The 19,840-nt window shown below is 41.5% G+C and overlaps 1 protein-coding gene across 1 annotated transcript in view; it reads left to right on the top strand.

The window, feature by feature from the left end:
* Positions 1–19,840, top strand: part of GRID1 (glutamate ionotropic receptor delta type subunit 1) — an 827,754-nt gene that overhangs the window by 647,923 nt on the left and 159,991 nt on the right. Inside the window, exons 7-8 of the mRNA XM_065407849.1 lie at positions 17,411–17,572; positions 18,610–18,729. Coding sequence (XP_065263921.1) covers positions 17,411–17,572; positions 18,610–18,729 — 282 coding nt within the window. The remainder of the gene's footprint in view (positions 1–17,410; positions 17,573–18,609; positions 18,730–19,840) is intronic.

Here is a 19,840-nt window from a genome sequence, read left to right as displayed (position 1 = left end):
AGACTTGTGCTCCTAAGTCACTGAGGCATTTTTAAAAATTGCATCCATAGTACTGATGAAAGATGCTGGATAGAACTGAAAACCTTTATTTTTTCACAAGGTAGGTGAAGCAAAGGCAGTTGCAGAACAAGGTGCCTCCTACACTACCCAGCCAATGTGCTAGAACACTGACTTGATGGGGTGGGGCAGGAGAATACCAATGTGATTGAAAGGGTAGTTCATAGTCCATGTTCATTCAGAACCTGATCCAAAGCCTCATGAAGTAAATGGGATTATCCTTGGCCATGTTAATACTATCCACCCAATGAGGGTACCAGCTGTAACAAGTGTCACTGATAGCAGATATTGGCCCTGTGTGGGTAATGTACTTTTTGCAACTCCAGGCACTGTATGTTTGAATACTGTGCATCATATAGTCAGATACTGTATAGAAATAGAGCTGCATTATAGTGGTGTAGTTGGCAAGTAGATTCAGACAGTATGGATTTTAAAGTAAAGATTTCTTACTGCAGTAAATCGTTTTGAAGCCTTAGAACTGAGCTTTCTATTCACGTTTACTGCATCAGTATTCCTTTTTAATTAAAAGGACCCTGTCAAGTTTTTTCATAATTTTCTCAAATTCAATATTTACTCATTTTATTAACCTGAAATTTTGCAATTTTTGCAAGCTATTTCTATTTTGAAGGCACCCTGATTTCTTACTGAAGGTCAAGTCTCAAGTGCAGGACTGCTGTCAGATTTTATTGTTGTATAAGAAAAACAATACTAATTTTTAAAAAAAGAAAATAGTATAAAAAGGCAGCCCACAACAAATTAGATGGATTTTATAAGCAAATAGTAATAATGAACGGTTGGTGAGATTTTGAGCTATATACTGGAAAACTTGAAAGTGTCCCTTTCAAATCAAATTAAAACTTTATCAAAATTCATTACTGTGAAAGAGTTTGAGAGGTGCCACTTCCACAAACATTAACTACCCCTTATATTGTCTTACTTCTCCAAGAAAATGTGCATAACTACCAAGCATAGAAATGAGAAGTTTTGTTCTGTGTTAGTAACCTCCAAGATGGGTAAATCCAGGCTGCCTGGAATCAGAACACAGGCTGCTTACTTCAGGGAATCTGAGCATATTCTAGGTTGCACCAGCAGATGACTTAATTGGGGGACAATTTTACATCATGGCAGGATTTTGAATATTATTGCCCATCTGCTTATGCACAAATCTATTTCAGAGACTAGTCTGAAGGACTCCTCTGACAGACTTCTTCTGAGTTATCATGTGTCAAGACAGTAATATGTTTGCTAGCGTGCATAACCTAGCTCCATAATTCTAAACTGTATTGACAATAAAGCTACAGGTGTCTGTTAAGTAGTCTCCTGACTCCTTGAAAAATTGGTCTCTCAGGTGTGAAAACAGCTACAGTACTCAGCATTTCTAGAGATGAGCAATCTGTGAGCATACAGGATGCCCAGAAATCCAGTTATAGATTTTAGATAGTAAATTAGCCCAGTGTGGTCCTTGGTAACATACAAGATGTTTCTGAGATCTTATTTGCATGCAGACCAAGCTAATTTTGCATAAATCACCCAGATTAATGAATCACATGAGGGATGATCATCTTTAAGGAGGGAGAAAGCCTGGCCACTAATTAGAGGGGTGGGAGGTTATTCACTGAAAAAATGCAGTTTCGTCAACCCAAAACTATTTGTGAATTTGACACAAATTTGCTGAATAGTTTCAGCCAAAAATTCTTTTGAGGACTTAAGTGACATTCACAAAATGGAGGCAGTGAAGGAAGAGGTGATGGTGGAACAAAGTGGAACAGCTTCAACAGTGGAAATTGAGAAAGACCAACACCAGAATATCCCATAGTGCAGTGGTTAGCGCACACTTCTGCAGCATGGGAGATGCAATTTCAAATCCCTGCTCCTTGTCAGGCAAAGGGAGAAATTGAATCTGGATCTCCCACATCCCCAGGTGAGTGCCCTTAATCACAGGGCTACAAAGTGATAAGGTGAACATCACCACCTCTTCTTCCTCCTGATTTTTATGAATCTAGCCCTTCATTTCCTTTGCTTTTATTTGAAAAAGTGCTCCAAAATGATACATTTTGTTCAACCTGAAATAAAATTTTGGTCAGCTTCTTTGATTAATTAATTTTTGGGAGGCATTTTCAATTGTGGTTTGGGTTTTTTCTTTTCAGTTTTTGGAACTGACAGCAAACTGAAAAATCAACCCAGTCCTACCTCATTTTGGTGAAAATGCAAAGGCTTGTATCAAATTTAAAAGGGAAATGATCCAAGGGATGATAGTCTCTTCAATTAACAAAATTTCCAAGGAAGTATTATCCTGCCTTCCAACGTGTGTCATACCCCACATGAGAAAACATCCCTTCAAATGAAACCGTAATTAAATCTCCATGCCCATTCAATCTTTCATCCTCTGCTCAAAAGATCAATAGGGGAGCCAAGTGTTGTGGTGTTTCTTGTGCTATGGACAGTTAGCTACTAGGAAGTTAACTCAGAAACCACCAGGGTTTGTTTTTTTTCAAGACCACTGGAGAGTTTCCAAAGAGTAAATTGTGAGATCGGGATAAAATGCTCTGTGCCCCATTATCAATCCCTCAAACCATCCAAATCCCTGTGTATTTTACATTACTATTACACTTACACAGATTTTGATCATGGAATTTTTTATCCAGCTTTAGTTTACTTATTGTATAACTCCAGTTCTATCAGGTACTTTGAAGAAACACGCATCATAGCACACCTTGTGGAGACGCATCTAGTAATCATTTCATAAATATGAATAACACATTGTTAATGGTCCCTTAATTTCAAGTATTCTACATTTTCTATTTTCTTTTTTGGGTAGGAAATAGATTTAGTATCTTGTGTTACGCCAGACCCACTTGTATTATTTTGTATTCCAAAACATTCCCTGTCAAGGTTTGTTACCAGCCATGGCTGGTTTTTTATTTTCTTTTAATGACTTTGTAAAAGGAAACTAATATCTGCCAGCTTCTAAATTTATTTAACATGTGTGTGTGTGTATATATATATATATATATATATATAAAACGTGAATATAACATTTAAAACAACCTAATAAAGAAAAAACATTTGGGTCATGGCTTATTAACTTTGTCTTGACTAAATTAATGAAAATCCTTTTGGAGCATCTCAGTTATTAGTATTTTTAGTACTACCTCCTAGGAAGTTGTTTTTTAGGAGGTGATCATCCTGGCTTGGAGTCTGATGAGCCATGAAAGATCAGACCATTCTGCAAACTCATGCAAAAACTCATTTATTCAGAACCTTTTATGGAAGTCCTGTTTTACTCTGTCAGCATGCTTGGCAACATTTTGCTCATGGTCTTATTCCTAGCCAAGAAACATTACTTTAATAAACTCCATTGTATTTCTGTTTAGAATGGAGAAAGTCCTTTCTAAAATTGCCAGTCTTGGAGGCTTCATTTGACATTAGAGGGAGGATAGCATTAGTCCAGAAATCATTTTCTGTCTATATGCGTTTCTCATTCTTATTTCTTGGTGACCTGTGTTAACACTGTCAGCCAACATCCTGTACCCCTTTTAAGCATCAGCCATATCTAGCCTGTCTGTCTTCTTTGTCTCTGACTCTCATCTGGAAAGATAATACTTAACCACCTTTGTGAAGTGCTTGGATATTTATGAATGAAAAGTGGTATTTACATGCCAAATATTCTTGTTGGTCTAACGTATTCCCAATATATCCACCTCCCTGGTACTTTTATGCAACAAGACTGCCACTGTTACACAGCTTGAACTATATTACATATTGTTTTAGATTCTGAGTTTGGAAATACTTTGTCTAGTTCCTCCTCCCAACCTCTTCCTTTTGCTTTACATGAGTTTTGAAAATGTCTCTTTGCCCTTGATTTGTGATTCAGATAATTTTCTCTGTTATGATTCCATTTTTATTTTATTTGTTGTTGATCACATTTATTATTTATACAGCTGATAACTTAGTTCAACCTTTCTGAGGCCCTGTTTGGATTCAAGCGTGTTATAAAGGCCTGGGGCATCTAACATTACTTGACTTGACTCTAAATATACAGCAAGCTTAAAACTAATGGGACTCAATACAGCAATGCCAGAATATTACGGTTATTCCTTAGTGTCATCAGAGTCCCACTTCTTTACTTTAGCAATGTTCCAGACGTTGTTTGGATGTTTTTGGAGAGGATATGTCAGAAGGCGTAGGAGGGCAGGTTCTTCAAACAACTGCTTGCCTCTCCATGTGTAAGGGTAACTTTGTCCTTCACAGACCTGACTGTTGAACATGTTACCAGGTATCAGTTAATGGGCTGCTCCTTCAGCATTCACACTTTGCTTACACGTTGTATTCTTTTTAGGAGTTACTGTGAGGGAACTGCTGTAATTGGACCTTGCAGACCAGTTTAACCTGTGAAATATAATTTGCAGTGTCCCATTTGCTCTCGAAGGGCCCAATCCTTCAAGCATTCGTATGAGTCACTTCACTAGGCAGAGGAGTCCCATTGTTGTCAGTTGAGCTATTCATCACATTATTAAGCACTACAGCTGATAGTAAATGTTTGCAGAATTAAAGCATTAATTTACCGTACCAGAGGCCTCTATGAAAATGTACATTAAGTTACAAACACACATTTCACATGTCTTCTCACAAAGACTTTATGTAGAGGCTTTGGGCCAGACCCTTGGCCTAGTGGGGCTACTTTGCAGCACTTGGAGGGTGAAAAGCGGTCTTAAATTGGCCTCAGTGGCCAGCTCGGGATTCCCTCAATAGCTTTACTTTCCTCCTATCACAGCTAGCAGCTTAGCTAGGGGCATGTTAGGGGAGAAGGGGCATGACTTGAATGCACTGCACTCCGGCAACACCCCAGATGCCACAATGGCCCATTGTGGGATTTTGCCGGCAGCTGTGAGTTAGAGCAGCCTGGAAGCCAGATGCTGAAGATCAGAGGAACTCAAAGATAATATAAAGGCATCATTGCCCCTCCACTCAGTCCAGCTCATCTGGACCAAAAGAGGCCATGGACCTTTGTCACAATTTTTAATATTTTTGTTTTACTTTGTTCTTTGTTTAGTACTTCGTTAAAAGACTGAGAGCACTTGCTAGTAGCAAACATAGTGCAGGCAGATGCCACCACCCAAGCCCTTCCTGTCAACACAATTCAAATCTAAACTATAGCTCATGTTTATATACAACACAATGTAAAACACCAATGTTTCCCCCCTCCTCTGCTCTGCTATTTCAGTATTATTTCTCCTCTCCTCTCCATCCCTCAGCTCTACCAATACACTTTAGTTCTGATTTCCAAACATCCTCTACTAGATTGACTCCTTCTCTGATCAGTGTGTGTTAATCATGCCAGATTCTTGAAACATTTAGTGACACACGCGGTAGTCCCCTAGGGATGAGATTTACATTTAAAATGTAGTTTAATTTGTGCCCCTGTGGCTACAGTTCAACTTTTGTTACAGACAGATGTTTGGTCTGCAAAAGAAATAACTATAAATGGTTGAAGAACACTTGATATTAGACAGATATAAACCATAAGGAGGGAGAAGAATTCTTTCAGAGGTATAGCTGAGTGTAAGGTATGAAAGAAGGTATGTAAATGAATATAGAAACTGTATATCAGTAACAATGTCCTGACCATGAGATCTATTAAATTGTGGAATCATCTCCCAAAGGAATTGCTGGAAGCACCCATCATTTGTGATGTGTAAAACCTGAATGGCCAAAAACCTAGATAACAGTGTAAAAAAAAAAAAAATCCTACACTGTCAGGGGGGTTGACTAGTTACCCTAATAAGGGTCTGTTTGCTATGGTTCTATGATACTTTTATATTTTCTTTCATTTAACTCATAATAAATAGCTGTTTGAAACTGACATTTGAGTCTTTAATGGAAGTTTTTCTTCTTACACGGCATGCAACTGCAGCTCTTATTTTATTGTAGGGTTTCTCATGAGTGTCAGGCTGCTGGCTGTGATTTTGTTCTCCAAGAGCAATGAAGCATTTATTTAAAACACATGCACGCACAACGTATCAGCTGGGCTTTGAAAACTGATCTAAGAAAATAAAATAGGTAGGTCAGATTGTCAGTTTCCCAACCTTGACAGCATCCCTCTAAGCATACTACTGTACATTAAGTAACACATCAGTCATCACCTCTCCTCTTTTTGAAGAGCACAGATAGATGCCACCTTGCTTTAGAGTCACGCACATGCAACATCACTTTTGGCACAACCTGGGCTTTGGGGATAGATAAACAACTTCAGAGAATAGTGGTGTGCACAAAAACAACAGTATTACTCATTAGGCAGTGCATGTTTCTGTCACTGGCAGGGTTCTGTGTGTTCCAATTTGCCCTCCATCTCTGTCTGTCTCCATCTTTGGAGCTGACTGCTGGGACACTCCCAGGGTGAATTTGGCAGCTGCAGATCTCTGATGCCAAGCTTGGGAATGAATTTTTGAAGCAGTGGCATGTGGGTGTCAGCTTGTCTTCCAGTTGGTCTCTTCATTGGCCTCTTCTCTGGCTGGACTTCTGGCTTTGCTGGCAGCTCTGAACCTGCCCATGGGTCTGAAGCAGGGTCAGTCTTCTAGTGTGCAACATTGTATTTCTGGGTAGCAAGTTCCCTTTGATTAATGCTTGGAAGGAAACTAAAGGTTATCCATATAGAACTTTAAAAATAGTAAATCTGGATGAATCTTAGTCTCTCTGTAAAAAGGATGTTTTACCTTTACTGCATTATGGAAATATCCCTGTTCTGATTCCATATTTCTGCTTCCTGCCTATTTGTGTATAAAGTTTGTTACTTGGTACAAGAGAAGGGTTCCCTGTGTATTCCACCTGAAGCTAAACAGAAGCTTCTGTTCATGTGGACAAACACGTTTTAAAAGAAGCAAGATCCCAAATGACTTACAGAATGCATATGTGTATGGCGGACTTAAAAAAATTTCAGGTGCAAAATGTACATTTCGAAACACAATATTTAGATAAGTTTTCATTCATGAACTGGTAAGTCCTTAGTTCAGAATTTCATGCTTTCCAACTAACAGTTCATGGCATTATTGCTTTCAGATTCCACAGCAATGGGTGTGGTATAGATAATGTAGATAGGCCCCCAAAATGCATTTCATTAAGTCTTTGGATTTTATTAGGCATTTGTGGTATCCTCAATTTGTGGCGGTCTTAGCAGACAAGTGAAAGAGGAACTAAAATTTGATTTTTTTCCCCCCTGAGATAAGAAAAGTGAAACACTTTTTTTGTTTTCCTCTGGAAATTTTCATGATATGAAAGGGAGTTTCTGCAGACAGAAGAATGCCCTACCCCCATCCCAAATAGATAAAGAGGAAAAATTAGCAGTGTTGCAGAGCTCAGAAAGCCCAAAGGAAACAAGTCTATCACCTTGTTTTCATCTCAGTGTTACTTTTCTTCCGATCCTGCATGCTACTCTAATGCTAATTTCTTAATTTCCTATTTCCTCATGCCTGAGACTGCAGGAGTAGAGCCATGGGGTATTACTGATTGTTCAGGTAGCTACATCAATTGCCTTTTACGGTACATTTCTGTATCCAGTGGGTTTTGATAGTTAGCTGCAAATTGAAATTTGTGTGGACGCTTGAGGTAACAAGTGTAAACAAGCTTGGTCTGATGGCCTGTCTTCCTCTTCACAGCATCATCTTCCTGGAGTTTGCAGCAAACGTGTGATGTTGCAAATACAATCTATCACATTTGTAGGGGATGGTAGGGAAATCATTTTGCTTCTAAGATACAGTGGCTGATGGTGCCATTGAAGGGGATTTAAACTGGCAGTAATATGAAATTACGAATGCCTTGCTTAGATGAAGCAGAAAAGGCCTGTGGGATTCTTGCTGCATGAAAATGACTGTGATAAAGAAAACAATGGAAATTATATGAGTGAATATGGATAGGTGAGCCAAGACCTGGAATGCTCTTTTGAGTTCCCTTTTTCCATAGGAAAGTACCTATTTAGATATGACTTCAGGCTAAAGGGTGTATATGATTTGGAAAAGAGGATAAAAAGGTTCTTAGTCTTTTGCATAAAAGCAGCATTAAAAAGAATAGGATAAGAATTTATTTGTGATAAGCAGTAATGGAAAACAACATGGTTGCTTCTGGAAACATTGTTAGGCAACGTATACAGAAAACAGGGACTTTTTTTTCATAAAACAATCAGATTTTGGAATTCTTTACATTTTACAGCTCACTGGAACTAATAACAGAACAAACCATATTAAGATTCCAGAAAGCTAGCCAGAATAGGTATATAGAGGATTAGATGTGCACTATAAATAATTCTAGCTAATACATCACCAGTGATAAAATTTCTGCAACTTTGTTAAAAATATTGTTGACAGTGAGAATAAGAATAGAATTCAGCTTCCTGTTCCACAGATATGGGCTCTGCAGTACTAATAGAAGTAATATGTAGTATAATATATATGTTTTTGTCACTTAAGTAAGCACATAAGAGTGTGACTAAACGGAAGGAGCAGATCTGCTGGTGAAAGGCACCATATTTACATAGTAATATTTCAGAGTAGACTCACGCTGTAAGAAAAATGGAGGACCAGCATTCCAGTGGTTCCTTTTAAAGGACAAGACATGCATGATGATAACCTTTCCATTCCATGCTACAACAGTTCTTCAATATTAACAAAGATCCTCAGAGTAGTGACAGAAAGAAACGGACAGCATACCATCACCTTCACTTTTGTGGATATTTCTTTTACTGACACATAACTACTGCAATTGCTTCAAAATAGGAATGAAGCATAGCACTATGACATCAATCTGCCTTGACAATGTGGTTGTGGTTCTGTGGGTCAAACTAAAAAGGACAGACCAGCTTGGTAACCAAGTAATCAGTGTTCTGCACTTCAATGTAGGCGATCTGGGTTTGATTCCGGGTTGCACAGTCTGGATTAATCAGAGTTGGAAGTCCTACAGAGACAGTATACTTAGCTCCTGGGCAGAAAGGGATACTTGGTAGCACTCAGGACTTGTCTTCACGTACAGCGCTACAGCTTTAGTGCTTCAGGGTTGTCTACACTACGAAATTAGGTCGATTTTATAGAAGTTGATTTTTAGAAATCAATTTTATACGGTCGATTGTGTATGCCCCCACTAAGCGCATTAAGTCGGCGGAGTACATCCTCACTACCATGGCTAGCATCGACTCATGGAGCAGTGAACTATGGGAAGCTATCCCACAGTTCCTGCAGTCTCCTCTGCCCATTGGAATTATGGGTTAAGCTCCCAACGCCTGATGGGGCAAAAACATTGTCGCAGGTGGTTTTGGGTACATGTCGTCACTCTCCCCTCCCTCTCTCCCTCCCTCTGTGAAAGCAACTGCAGACAATCATTTCGTGCGAGTTGCTTTCCCCCGCCCTGAAGCGCAGGAATACCAAGATGAGAGCTGCCCTGACTGTTGAGAAGTGAGTGGTGATAGCACTGTGGAAGCTTGCAACGCCTGACTGCTACCGGTCAGTCAGGAATCAATTTGGAGTGGGCAAATCTACTGTGAAGACTGCTGTGATTCAAATAGCCAATGCAATCATTGACGTTCTGCTATCAAGGGTAGTGACTCTGGGAAATGTACAGGTCATAGTGGATGGCTTTGCTGCAATGGGTTTCCCTAACTGTGGTGGGGTGGTAGACAGAATGCATATCCCTATCTTGGTACCAGACCACCTTGCCAACCAGTACATAAACCACAAGGGGTACTTCTCAATGGTGCTGCAAGCACTGGTGGATCACAAGGGACGTTTCACCGACATCAACGTGGGATGGCCGGGAAAGGTGCATGATGCTCGCATCTTTAGGAACTCCGGGCTGTTTGAGCAGCTGCAAGAAGGGATTTACTTCCCAGACCAGAAAATTACTGTTGGGGATGTTGAAATGCCAATAGTTATCCTTGGAGTCCCAGCCTACCCCTTGCTCTCATGGCTCATGAACCCATACACAGGCAGCCTGGACAGTAGTAAGGAGCAGTTCAACTATAGGCTGAGCAAGTGCAGAATGGTGGTAGAATGTGCCTTTGGATGTTTAAAAGCTCACTGGCGCTGTTTGTTGACTAGGTTAGACCTCAGCGTAACCAATATTCCCATTGTTATTACTGCTTGCTGTGTGCTCCATAATATCTGTGAGAGTAAGGGGGAGACGTTTATGGGGAGGTTGAGGCAAATCACCTGGCTGCCAATTTTGAACAGCCAGACACCAGGGCAATTAGAAGAGCATAGGTAGGTCTGCTGCGCATCAGAGAGGCTTTGAAAACCTCCCCCCTTCAATCACAGCTGGCAAAAGAAATAAAGTCACTATTGTTTTGAAACCATGCATTCTTTCTTTATTAATTAAAAAAAAAGGGAGATAACTGATAAGGTATCCCGGGTAGGGTAGGGTGGGGTGGGGGAGAATGGGAGGAGGGAAGACAAGGCCACATTGCTTATTGTAGCCACACTACAAATCAAAACTGTTTGAATGATAGCCTTCTGTTGCTTGGGCCATCCTCTGAAGTGCAGTGGCTGGGTGCCCGGAGCCTCCCCCTCTCCCCCCCCCCCCGCATTCTTGGGCGTCTGGGTGAGGAGGATATGGAACTTGGGGAGGAGGGCAGGTGGTTGTACAGTGGATGCAGTGGTGTCTGTGCTCTTGTTGGCTTTCCCGCAGCTGCACCAGATGCCTGAGCATGTCCGTTTGCTCCCCCATTAGCCTCAGCATTGCATCCTGCCTCTTCTCATCGCGGTCCCTTAATACTTTCTTGGACATGCCTCCATGCATTCAGCCGTGCCCTATCAGTGCGGGAGGACTGCATGAGCTCGGAAAATATGTCATTGCGAGTGCGTTTTTTTCGCCTTCTAATCTGCAATAACCTCAGGGATGGAGATGATAGGGGGAGCATAGAAACATTTGCACCTGTCAGGGGCTAAAAAGGGAGAGTAAAATTTAAGATGATACATTTCTGAGAACAAAAGGGAGACTCTTTCACAGTGAATCAAGCAATTCACAGCAGACAGCACATGTGCTTTAGGTACAAGGTTGCATTTTGCCTTTTATATTGAGCGCCTGCCGGTATGGTGACACATCACGCACGGCTGGGCAACAGAATTTGGTTTCCAGGCAGCCATGGTAAGCTAAAGGGTACGAGGGTTTGGCTTCTAACGCCTTGATAACATGTGGGAATATTTTCAAACTGCAGCACCCTCCTTTCCCATAGCAAGTAATGCCGGTTGGGTTTGAAATTTAAAAGGAGGGGCTGTGGTTTTCAGGTGGATGTTCAGCACACATCTCCCCCCATCCCTCCATGTGGCTATTTGGGATGATCCCTTTTAGCCAAGCACAAACAGCCCAGCATGAACGGGGTCCTTTTACTGTTCCCTTACAAAAATTCCCCTATTTAAACCAGGTGACCATGAATGATATCACTCTCCTGAGGCTAACACAGAAATATATAGACTGAATGTTGGTTGAATGCGACCAAAACCCAGGACCATTCGCTGCCATGCTTTGTGCTGCAATGATTTCCAACTACTTGCTTCTGGCTTGGGTGGTAAAGTGTCCTACCGTGGAGGATGAAATAAGGCAGACCTCCCCAGAAACCTTCTGCAAAGGCTTTCAGAGTACCTCCAGGAGAGCTTCATGGAGATGTCCCTGGAGGATTCCCGCTCCATCCCCAGACATGTTAACACACTTTTCTAGTAGCTGTACTGGCCACGAATGCAGGGCCGGCTCCAGCATTTCTGCCGCCCCAAGCAAAAAAAAAAAAAAAAAAAAAAAAAGCCACGATCGCAATTGAGATCAGCGGCGGCAATTGGGAAAAAAAAAAAAAAAGCCGCGATCGGCGGCGGCAGTTCAGTGGCAGGTCCTTCGCTCCTAGAGGGAGTGAGGGACCTGCCGCTCCCGAATTGCCGCAGGTGCCGCCCCTCTCCCTTGGCCGCCCCAAGCACCTGCTTGTTAAGCAGGTTGGGCAACGAATGCATCCCAAGTCTTCAGGGCAAATCAAACAATAAACACTATTGCTTTTAAACCCTGTACTGTAGTTACAAATGCGCACTCACCAGAGGGGCCTTCTCTGCCGTCAGGGTCAGGGATCCCGCCTTGGGATGGTATTGGCTCCAGGGTGATGAAAAGGTCCTGGCTGCCAGGGAGAATGGATTCACCACTTGCCTGCTGCACATTCTCCTCCTCCTCCTCTTCCTCATCCACAAAATCCTCCTCCGTGTTGCGTGAGATTCCCCCCTTGCAGGTGTCCACGGACAGTGGTGGGGTAGTGGTAGCGTCCCCCCTAGAATACCATGCAGCTGATCATAGAAGCGGCATGTATGGGGCTCTGACCCAGAATGGCCATTTGCCTCCTTTGTCTTTTGGTAGGCTTGCCTGAGCTTCTTGACTTTCACGCAACACTGCTGTGTGTCCCTGTTGTAGCCTCTGTCCATCATGCCCTGTGTGATTTTGGCATATATATTAGCATTTATTCTTTTTGATCAGAGTTCTGCCTGCACAGATTCTTCTCCCCATACAGCAATCAGATCCAGTGTCTCCCATTCGCTCCATGCGGGAGCTCGTTTGTGATTTTGGGGGGGACTGCATGGTCACCTGTGCTGCTGAGCTCGCCACGCTGACTGAACAGGAAATGAAATTCAAAAGTTCCCAGGGCTTTTCCTGTGTACGTGGCTAGTGCATCGGAGTTGAAAGTACTGTCCAGAGCAGTCACATTGGAGGACTATAGGATAGCTCCCGGAGGCCAATAACGTCGATTTGCGTCCGCCCTACCCCAAATTTGACCCAGCAAGGTAGATTTTAGCGCTACTCCCTCGCCAGGGAGGAGTACAGAAATCGATTTTAAGAGCCCTTTAGGTCGACGGAACGCATTCATTGTAAAATCGACCTAACGCGGCTAAATTCGACCTATCCCTGTAGTGTAAACCAGGGCTCACTGAAGACGTTACTATGCCGATGGAAGCGCTTCTCTTGTCGATGTAGTTAATCCACCTCCACGAGAGGCAATAGCTCTGTTGACTGGAGAAGCTCTCCCATCGACATAGCACTGCCTACACCAGGGGTTACATCAGTATAACTACATTGCTCAAGGGTGTAGATTTTTCAAACCCCTGAGTGACATATTTATGCTGACATAAGTCTGTAGTGTAGACATGGCCTTAGTAATAATTGCTAATTTAGACGTAGCATTGTCAGACTCCAAATAGAGTCTTGACCATAGAGATTAGGGGTGTGCATGGCACATGAGGGATATAAAATTACACATCTGTAATTGTTATTGTTTAATGTTTGTATTTTGGTAGCCGCCAGAGGATAGGGCCCTGTTGTGCTGGCCACTGTACAAACATGTAACCAAGAGATGGTTACAATTCAATTGAAATGAAATACAACAGCTGGATAGATGGGAGGGGTGAGGGTGGGGAAAGGAGCACAAGTTAAAGTGGGGAAATGGGAGAGAGATGATCCAAAAGACCACACAAGGTGGCATTTCTCTGGACAGGGCTGTAATTCAGAATCTTATGCAGAGGAAGATACACGTTTCTTTCAAGTGGAAGGTGTCTAGTAGGAAGGATCTTCAAAATAAAAATTCTCTGAAGTGCATAGTACATTATACATACGTTTGAATTCTTCCGAAATAGTACAATACATAGAGAAGGAATACAGTGAACATAGAAGATGTGACAGATACAGCATGAATTCTACCCTCAAGCTCTTAACTAGAACTAGAAAAACAATTTTTGAGAACGAGGCAGTGATTTTCCACAGCTGGAGCAGAACCGTACAGAACTGAGGAAATACAGTACATTTCCACTCTGTGGCTGTTCCAAGGAGACTTTAAAATGAGTTGTCAGGTACAACGTGTGGGTGTAAAATGAACTTCAATGGAGAACTTAGAGGATCTCTCTCACTTTGGCATGTAAGAAATTGCACTTTTTCTTATGCGTGGGAAATCTATTTATAAATGAGCAGTACTTTTTTTGTGGAAACCAGTTCAAAACAGAAGAGGAAGACCATCCTGTTGAATAACAGGACTCGCTTAGTTTCCAAACAGTTTACAAATAAAATAACCATCTACAGTATAAGGAGATACACAGCTGAGCAGAAGCAGCAGATACTTAACCAAACCAAAGGCAGTGTCACTGGGACCATTCTCATTAACTCTTTAAACATTTGCTATTGAAGAAAAAAAAAAGAAGAAATCTGGCAAGGGGCTATTTTTTGTAAGCTATTTCAAGGAGCATGATAATCAGACAGTAGTAGAAGGGTAAAATAATGAACATGAACTATGTGTAGCTATTGGGGAAGGGAAAGATTTTATTTAGTGATAGTGTAAAATGGAAGAGCTTTTTACCTAAGAAAGTATCTCTCACGTGCTGTATGTTTTCAACATTAAAATCCCTTTTCATGATTAATCAGCCCTACTCTTCACTCTATAAATGGGCATCCCTCTTTTTGCATTTTTCTTTTCCTTACCACCTAAGAGATGTCTTTTTTAAAATGTGTGGATAGGCCTTTTTGGTAGTGTTCAGCTTTATGCCTGTTTAATTCACATTTGATTTAGTCCTGGATTTTGTGGAAATATTAGTTCATTATGAAAATACTATGTTGTCTGCAGTGATAGGATATGTTAATTAAATATACGGCTAATTAAGATTAACATTTATATAGAGCTATGTACTTCATAGGAATTAGAGAAGGCAATAACATCTATTGGCATATCAGAAGTATATCCACTTTTTAGGGAGTATCTGCTTATATTTTAACACTTTTATTTTAAATTATTTTCTTTAGTGTTATTCTGGCTGTGGCAAAATAGCTCTATCAAATAGGAAGGTTTTCAGCCCTCTTCAAGCTGATCTGATTCTGTTTGTTTAATCTCTTCTGGGGCCTCCTATATTAGGGAACCTGATCCATTTATTGCTTTGAAGATCATAGAATCGTAGGACTGGAAGGGACCTCAAGAGATACAGATGTGGTCTTCTCATCTCAAAAAAAGATATACTGGCATTAGAAAAGGTTCAGAGACGGGCAACTAAAATGATTAGGGGTTTGGAACGGGTCCCATATGAGGAGAGATTAAAGAGATTAGGACTTTTCATTTTGAAAAAGAGGAGACTAAGGGGGGATATGATAGAGGTATATAAAATCATGAGTGGTGTGTAGAAACTGAATAAGGAAAAGTTATTTACTTGTTCCCATAATATAAGAAGTAGGGGCCCTCAAATGAAATTAATTGTCGCAGGTTTAAAACAAATAAAAGGAAGTTCTTCTTCACACAGCGCACAGTTAACCTGTGGAACTCCTTGCCTGAGGAGGTTGTGAAGGCTAGGACTATAACAGGGTTTAAAAGAGAACTGGATAAATTCATGGAGGTTAAGTCCATTAATGGCTATTAGCCAGGATGGGTAAGGAATGGTGTCCCTTGCATCTGTTTGTCAAAGGGTGGAGATGGATGGCAGGAGAGAGATCACTTGATTCTTGAATTCTTGATTCTTAAACCTGTTAGGTTCACTCCCTCTGGGGCACCTGGCATTGGCCACTATTGGTAGCCAGGATAGTGAGCTGGATGGACCTTTAGTCTGACCCAGTATGGCCATACTTAAGTTCTTATGAGGTCTTCTACTTCTGTTTCCTGCACTCAAGGCAGGGCTAAGTATTATCTAGACCACGGGTGGGCAAACGTTTTGGCCTGAGGGCCACATCAGGGTTCCAAAACTGTATGGAGGGCCGGGTAGGGAAGGCTGTGCCTCCCCAAACCCTAACCCTATCCGCCTCGTCCTACTTCCCGCCCCCTGACTGCCCCCCCTCAGAACCTCCAACCCATCCAACTCCCCCCTGCTCCTTGTCTCCTGACCACCCCCTCCTGGGACCCCCTGCCCCTAACCACCCCCTGGGAACCCCACCCCTTATCCAACCCCCCCTGCTCCCGGACTGCCCCGACCCCTATCAACACCCTTGCCCCCTGACAGTCCCCCTGGAGCCCCACCCCCTATCCAATCCCCCCCAAAGTCCCTTTCAGAGTGCGGCCCTGTGAACGTGGGCGGAGGACTCAGGAGGAGCAGGGGCAGCTGTGCAGCTGAAGAGAAGCTGTGGTTTCACCTTCAAAGCGCCGCTTCTCTCCGGCCGGCTGCGCGGCTGCCCGGTGCTCCTCCTGAGTCCTCCAGCCGCGTTCACCGTGCTCATAGTGGCCTGAACTTTGGAGGAAGTGGGCAGCTGCATGGTGTGCATTTCACTGTTTCCATGTTTCCGATACAGTGAATTACAGAAATTAAATCTGGAGGTGATAAATGCGTGGATCTTGTGGCCAGGTCTTTATCCAGCAGAAAGGGGTGATATTTCTTAATGAGCTGCAGGGGAAAGACACTTTTCATTGCTGATGCTACCTGATCATCCCACCTCAGCGAGGAATCAAACAAGATCACTGAGGCTTTGCACAATTTTGACGAATGGGGGCTGTATACTTTCAGTGGAAGACATGGCACAGTATCTAGCTATTTTTTCAACCTGTATCAATTCAGTCTTGCCTGGGTTGAATTTGAGCCAGCTGCTGTACATCAAGAAGGTGTATGCTGTATGTGTTGTTGTCATTATGACATCTTAGTAGTGGTAATGGTTATATCGGTGGAGAATGATGTACTCATTTGGCTATTATCAGCATATGATTGGTAGTGGAACCACTGTCATCTCACTGTCTCTTCAAATACTCTCATATAAAAAAGGAAGGATATTAAGGACCCTGCGGGACCCTGCAAGCTTCCTCTTCAGGAAAGAGGACCAGGAGCAGTTACACATCACCACTCTCAGGGTTATGCTAGAGAGAAATGATTGGAGTCATAGTAATGCTGCTCTATCTACTCCATTTATGCCTGGTAGGTTTATTAGCAGTACCTTGTGCTCTACTGCGTAAAAAGCTGCAGAGAGGTCTGGTAGAGTGAGCATAGAAGATGACAGGGTAATTCCATTCACTCCTTGGTCTCCCTGCTAAAATGACTGGCAAGGTACCAATGAGTGACTATTTTACTGATGCGGCTATAATCACTACCAACCTAGGTTTCAGAGTAGCAGCCTTGTTAGTCTGTATCTGCAAAAAGAACAGGAGTACTTGTGGCACCTTAGAGACTAACAAATTTATTTGAGCATAAGCTTTCATGGGCTACATCCGATGAAGTGGTCTCTAAGGTGCCACAAGTACTCCTGTTCTTTTTACCAACCTAGTGTATTTGAACTGGTGCACTTTAAGTGAAAAGCTCCATATTAATCTTTACAAGTCCTCCTGTGTTTTATTTTTAAAGGTTTTTTTCTTTTGAGGAGATCTTCAAGACTACAATTTCTGTTTTACTCTTTTCATTGTTTGCAGGTTTCTAACCTCTATCTATATGACAGTGTGCTCATGTTGGCCAATGCCTTCCATAGAAAGCTGGAGGACAGGAAATGGCACAGCATGGCAAGCTTGAACTGCATGAGGAAGTCCACCAAACCTTGGAATGGAGGTCGATCCATGTTGGAGACTATTAAGAAGGTAAGAGTGGACAAGGTTGGCAGCCCAATGTGCAATAAAAACTACAAAGGAACCAAAGTGCTCTGATTTTTCTTTCAGATGATCTTCTCAAAAATGATTTAACCTTGATTTTAAGTTGTTATTAATGAAACTGTGTGGTCATGAAGGTGTGTCCTCTACAACTGGTGATGTCATGGCTATGTTTTGTATAAGTCACATAATGATGAGTAGTCATATAGCTTTATGCATTTCACCAAATAGATGAAACCTTAAGTAGTTGTCAGAGTCGACCAGAGTAGACATTCCTTAGCAAAGCTGCTAACATGGTTGGCTCTTAGGAAACAAGAGGAAAAATGGTGCATTGTATAATCTAATATCTTGATTCTGATTTCACACTACTGTAAATCTGGAGTAACTCCTGAGTCCAATTCATATGCACTCTTTCTCACTGTGCCCCAGACACACACCACTTTCTGACAGAATGTTCATTGAAACATCATGTGTTGGTGAAATTTCATTTTGGTGAAAATGTTCCAACCAACTCTAATGACACCACTGTTTCATTAAGAATTTAAAGCAAGGTTAAATAATTTTTTAGTTATGCCACTGTTAAACTGGCATGAGCTTTGTTCACTGAAGTTTTAATAACATTGAAAATACATTGTTGTCAGCCTGACTCGGTAGCTCTATTTTTTCTGGGCCAAAAAGTGGTGGCTTTGTGTTGCACACCAGAATCTAGGCAAACTCAATCATGTTATAAGTGTTATAGTTTCAGATTCAGCTAAGGTTCTGTCTGCTTTTTACTGGTGGCTGTCCTTGTATAAGTTAAAGATCCCAAGGCATGTTTCAAAACGAGCGGTAGATGTGTCTTGGCTAACAGTCTCTTTCTCAGTAAGGTAGTATATTTTGTCTAAGGCTATGTGTGAGCTATTGCAGAGCATATCAAGCCTGCCACATTAATTTAATTGCAAGCATTTGCAAGGCATGTTAGGATACCTGGAGCATGAAAGGTGCTTTATAAAAATTGTATTCTAATATCTTTAACATTGTTTCCTTAGGGCCATATAACTGGGCTCACTGGCGTTATGGAATTTAGAGAAGACGGCTCCAACCCCTATGTCCAATTTGAAATACTGGGCACCAGCTATAGTGAAACATTTGGCAAAGATGTGCGGAGGGTAAAGATTCAGTTTTTTTTCCCCCTGAAAAAGAGAGAGATCCTGCTTATCTGGGGGGAAATGCTATCCTTTTAGAAAGAATGGAAGAAGTGCTTTTGCTCACAGTACAAAAGTCACTTATTACAGAAATAATATATTCTAATTTCTCATATACTTAAACCTTGAAAGATAACACTTTTATACCATCAGAAGGGAGGTCTGCAAATTGTTCTCAAATGTGCAGTATTCCTTAATATATTCTATACTGATGTGGCGAGCATAATAGTGAAGATTTTAAGGTGAATTATAATATAATTGGCATAACTGAGACTTGTCCTAATCAGGAAACTAACTGGCATATTAAATTACCAGAACATATAAAGCCTTTTGAAAGTACAGTCTCTCTAAGAAGCTGGAAAACTGGAGTAGGTATAGTAATGTGAGAGGATGATGTTCTATTTGAAGAGAGAAATGACATATCAAAACTGGCTAGTGGAGCAGACACACTTTGGAATGAGATGGGAGATAGGACTGGTAAAAATGATCATTAATATATGCTGCCATAGGATGAGAAAGCTTAATAGGAAATGTTCATACAGATGGAGAACTGTAAATTAAGGCTAGCACATAAATAGGAACAGTTGATTTGCTTTGGTTTTGACTGGAACAGAAGCTGAAAAATGCCCACATAATAAGTATACAAGGGGGTTTCCATTAAAATATTGTTTTTAAATAATTCATATTACCATGGCATTTCTTATACTATGCAGAGCAGAGCTGGGCAATTAACTGATTTTTTTTTTCAGTTGGGACAGCAAACCAAAAAATCAGAAAAAATATTTGGTTCCGTTCAAAAAATATTTGGAATTTGTCAACAAACAGGGAAAGTCTGTTTTGGGCCAGCAAACTGGCTGTGAGCATGTCTACCTTTAGCCCAGTGGCTAAAACATATGACTGGGAAGTGGAAATCCAGGTTTGAATCCCCACTCTGCAGTAAGGACTTGAACTCAGATCTCCCCTGTCCCAGATAAACAGCCCAATCACCATACTATGGATTATTTTGGGTGGGCTTCTCTCAATCTCTCCTGATGGAGTTCTTCCACCTTGCCAAAGAGAGGACTAAGAATGGCTC

Source organism: Emys orbicularis, chromosome 7 (genome assembly GCF_028017835.1).
Source record: "Emys orbicularis isolate rEmyOrb1 chromosome 7, rEmyOrb1.hap1, whole genome shotgun sequence".
NCBI lineage: Eukaryota > Metazoa > Chordata > Testudines > Emydidae > Emys > Emys orbicularis.
This window is presented reverse-complemented; position numbering and strand designations above follow the sequence as displayed.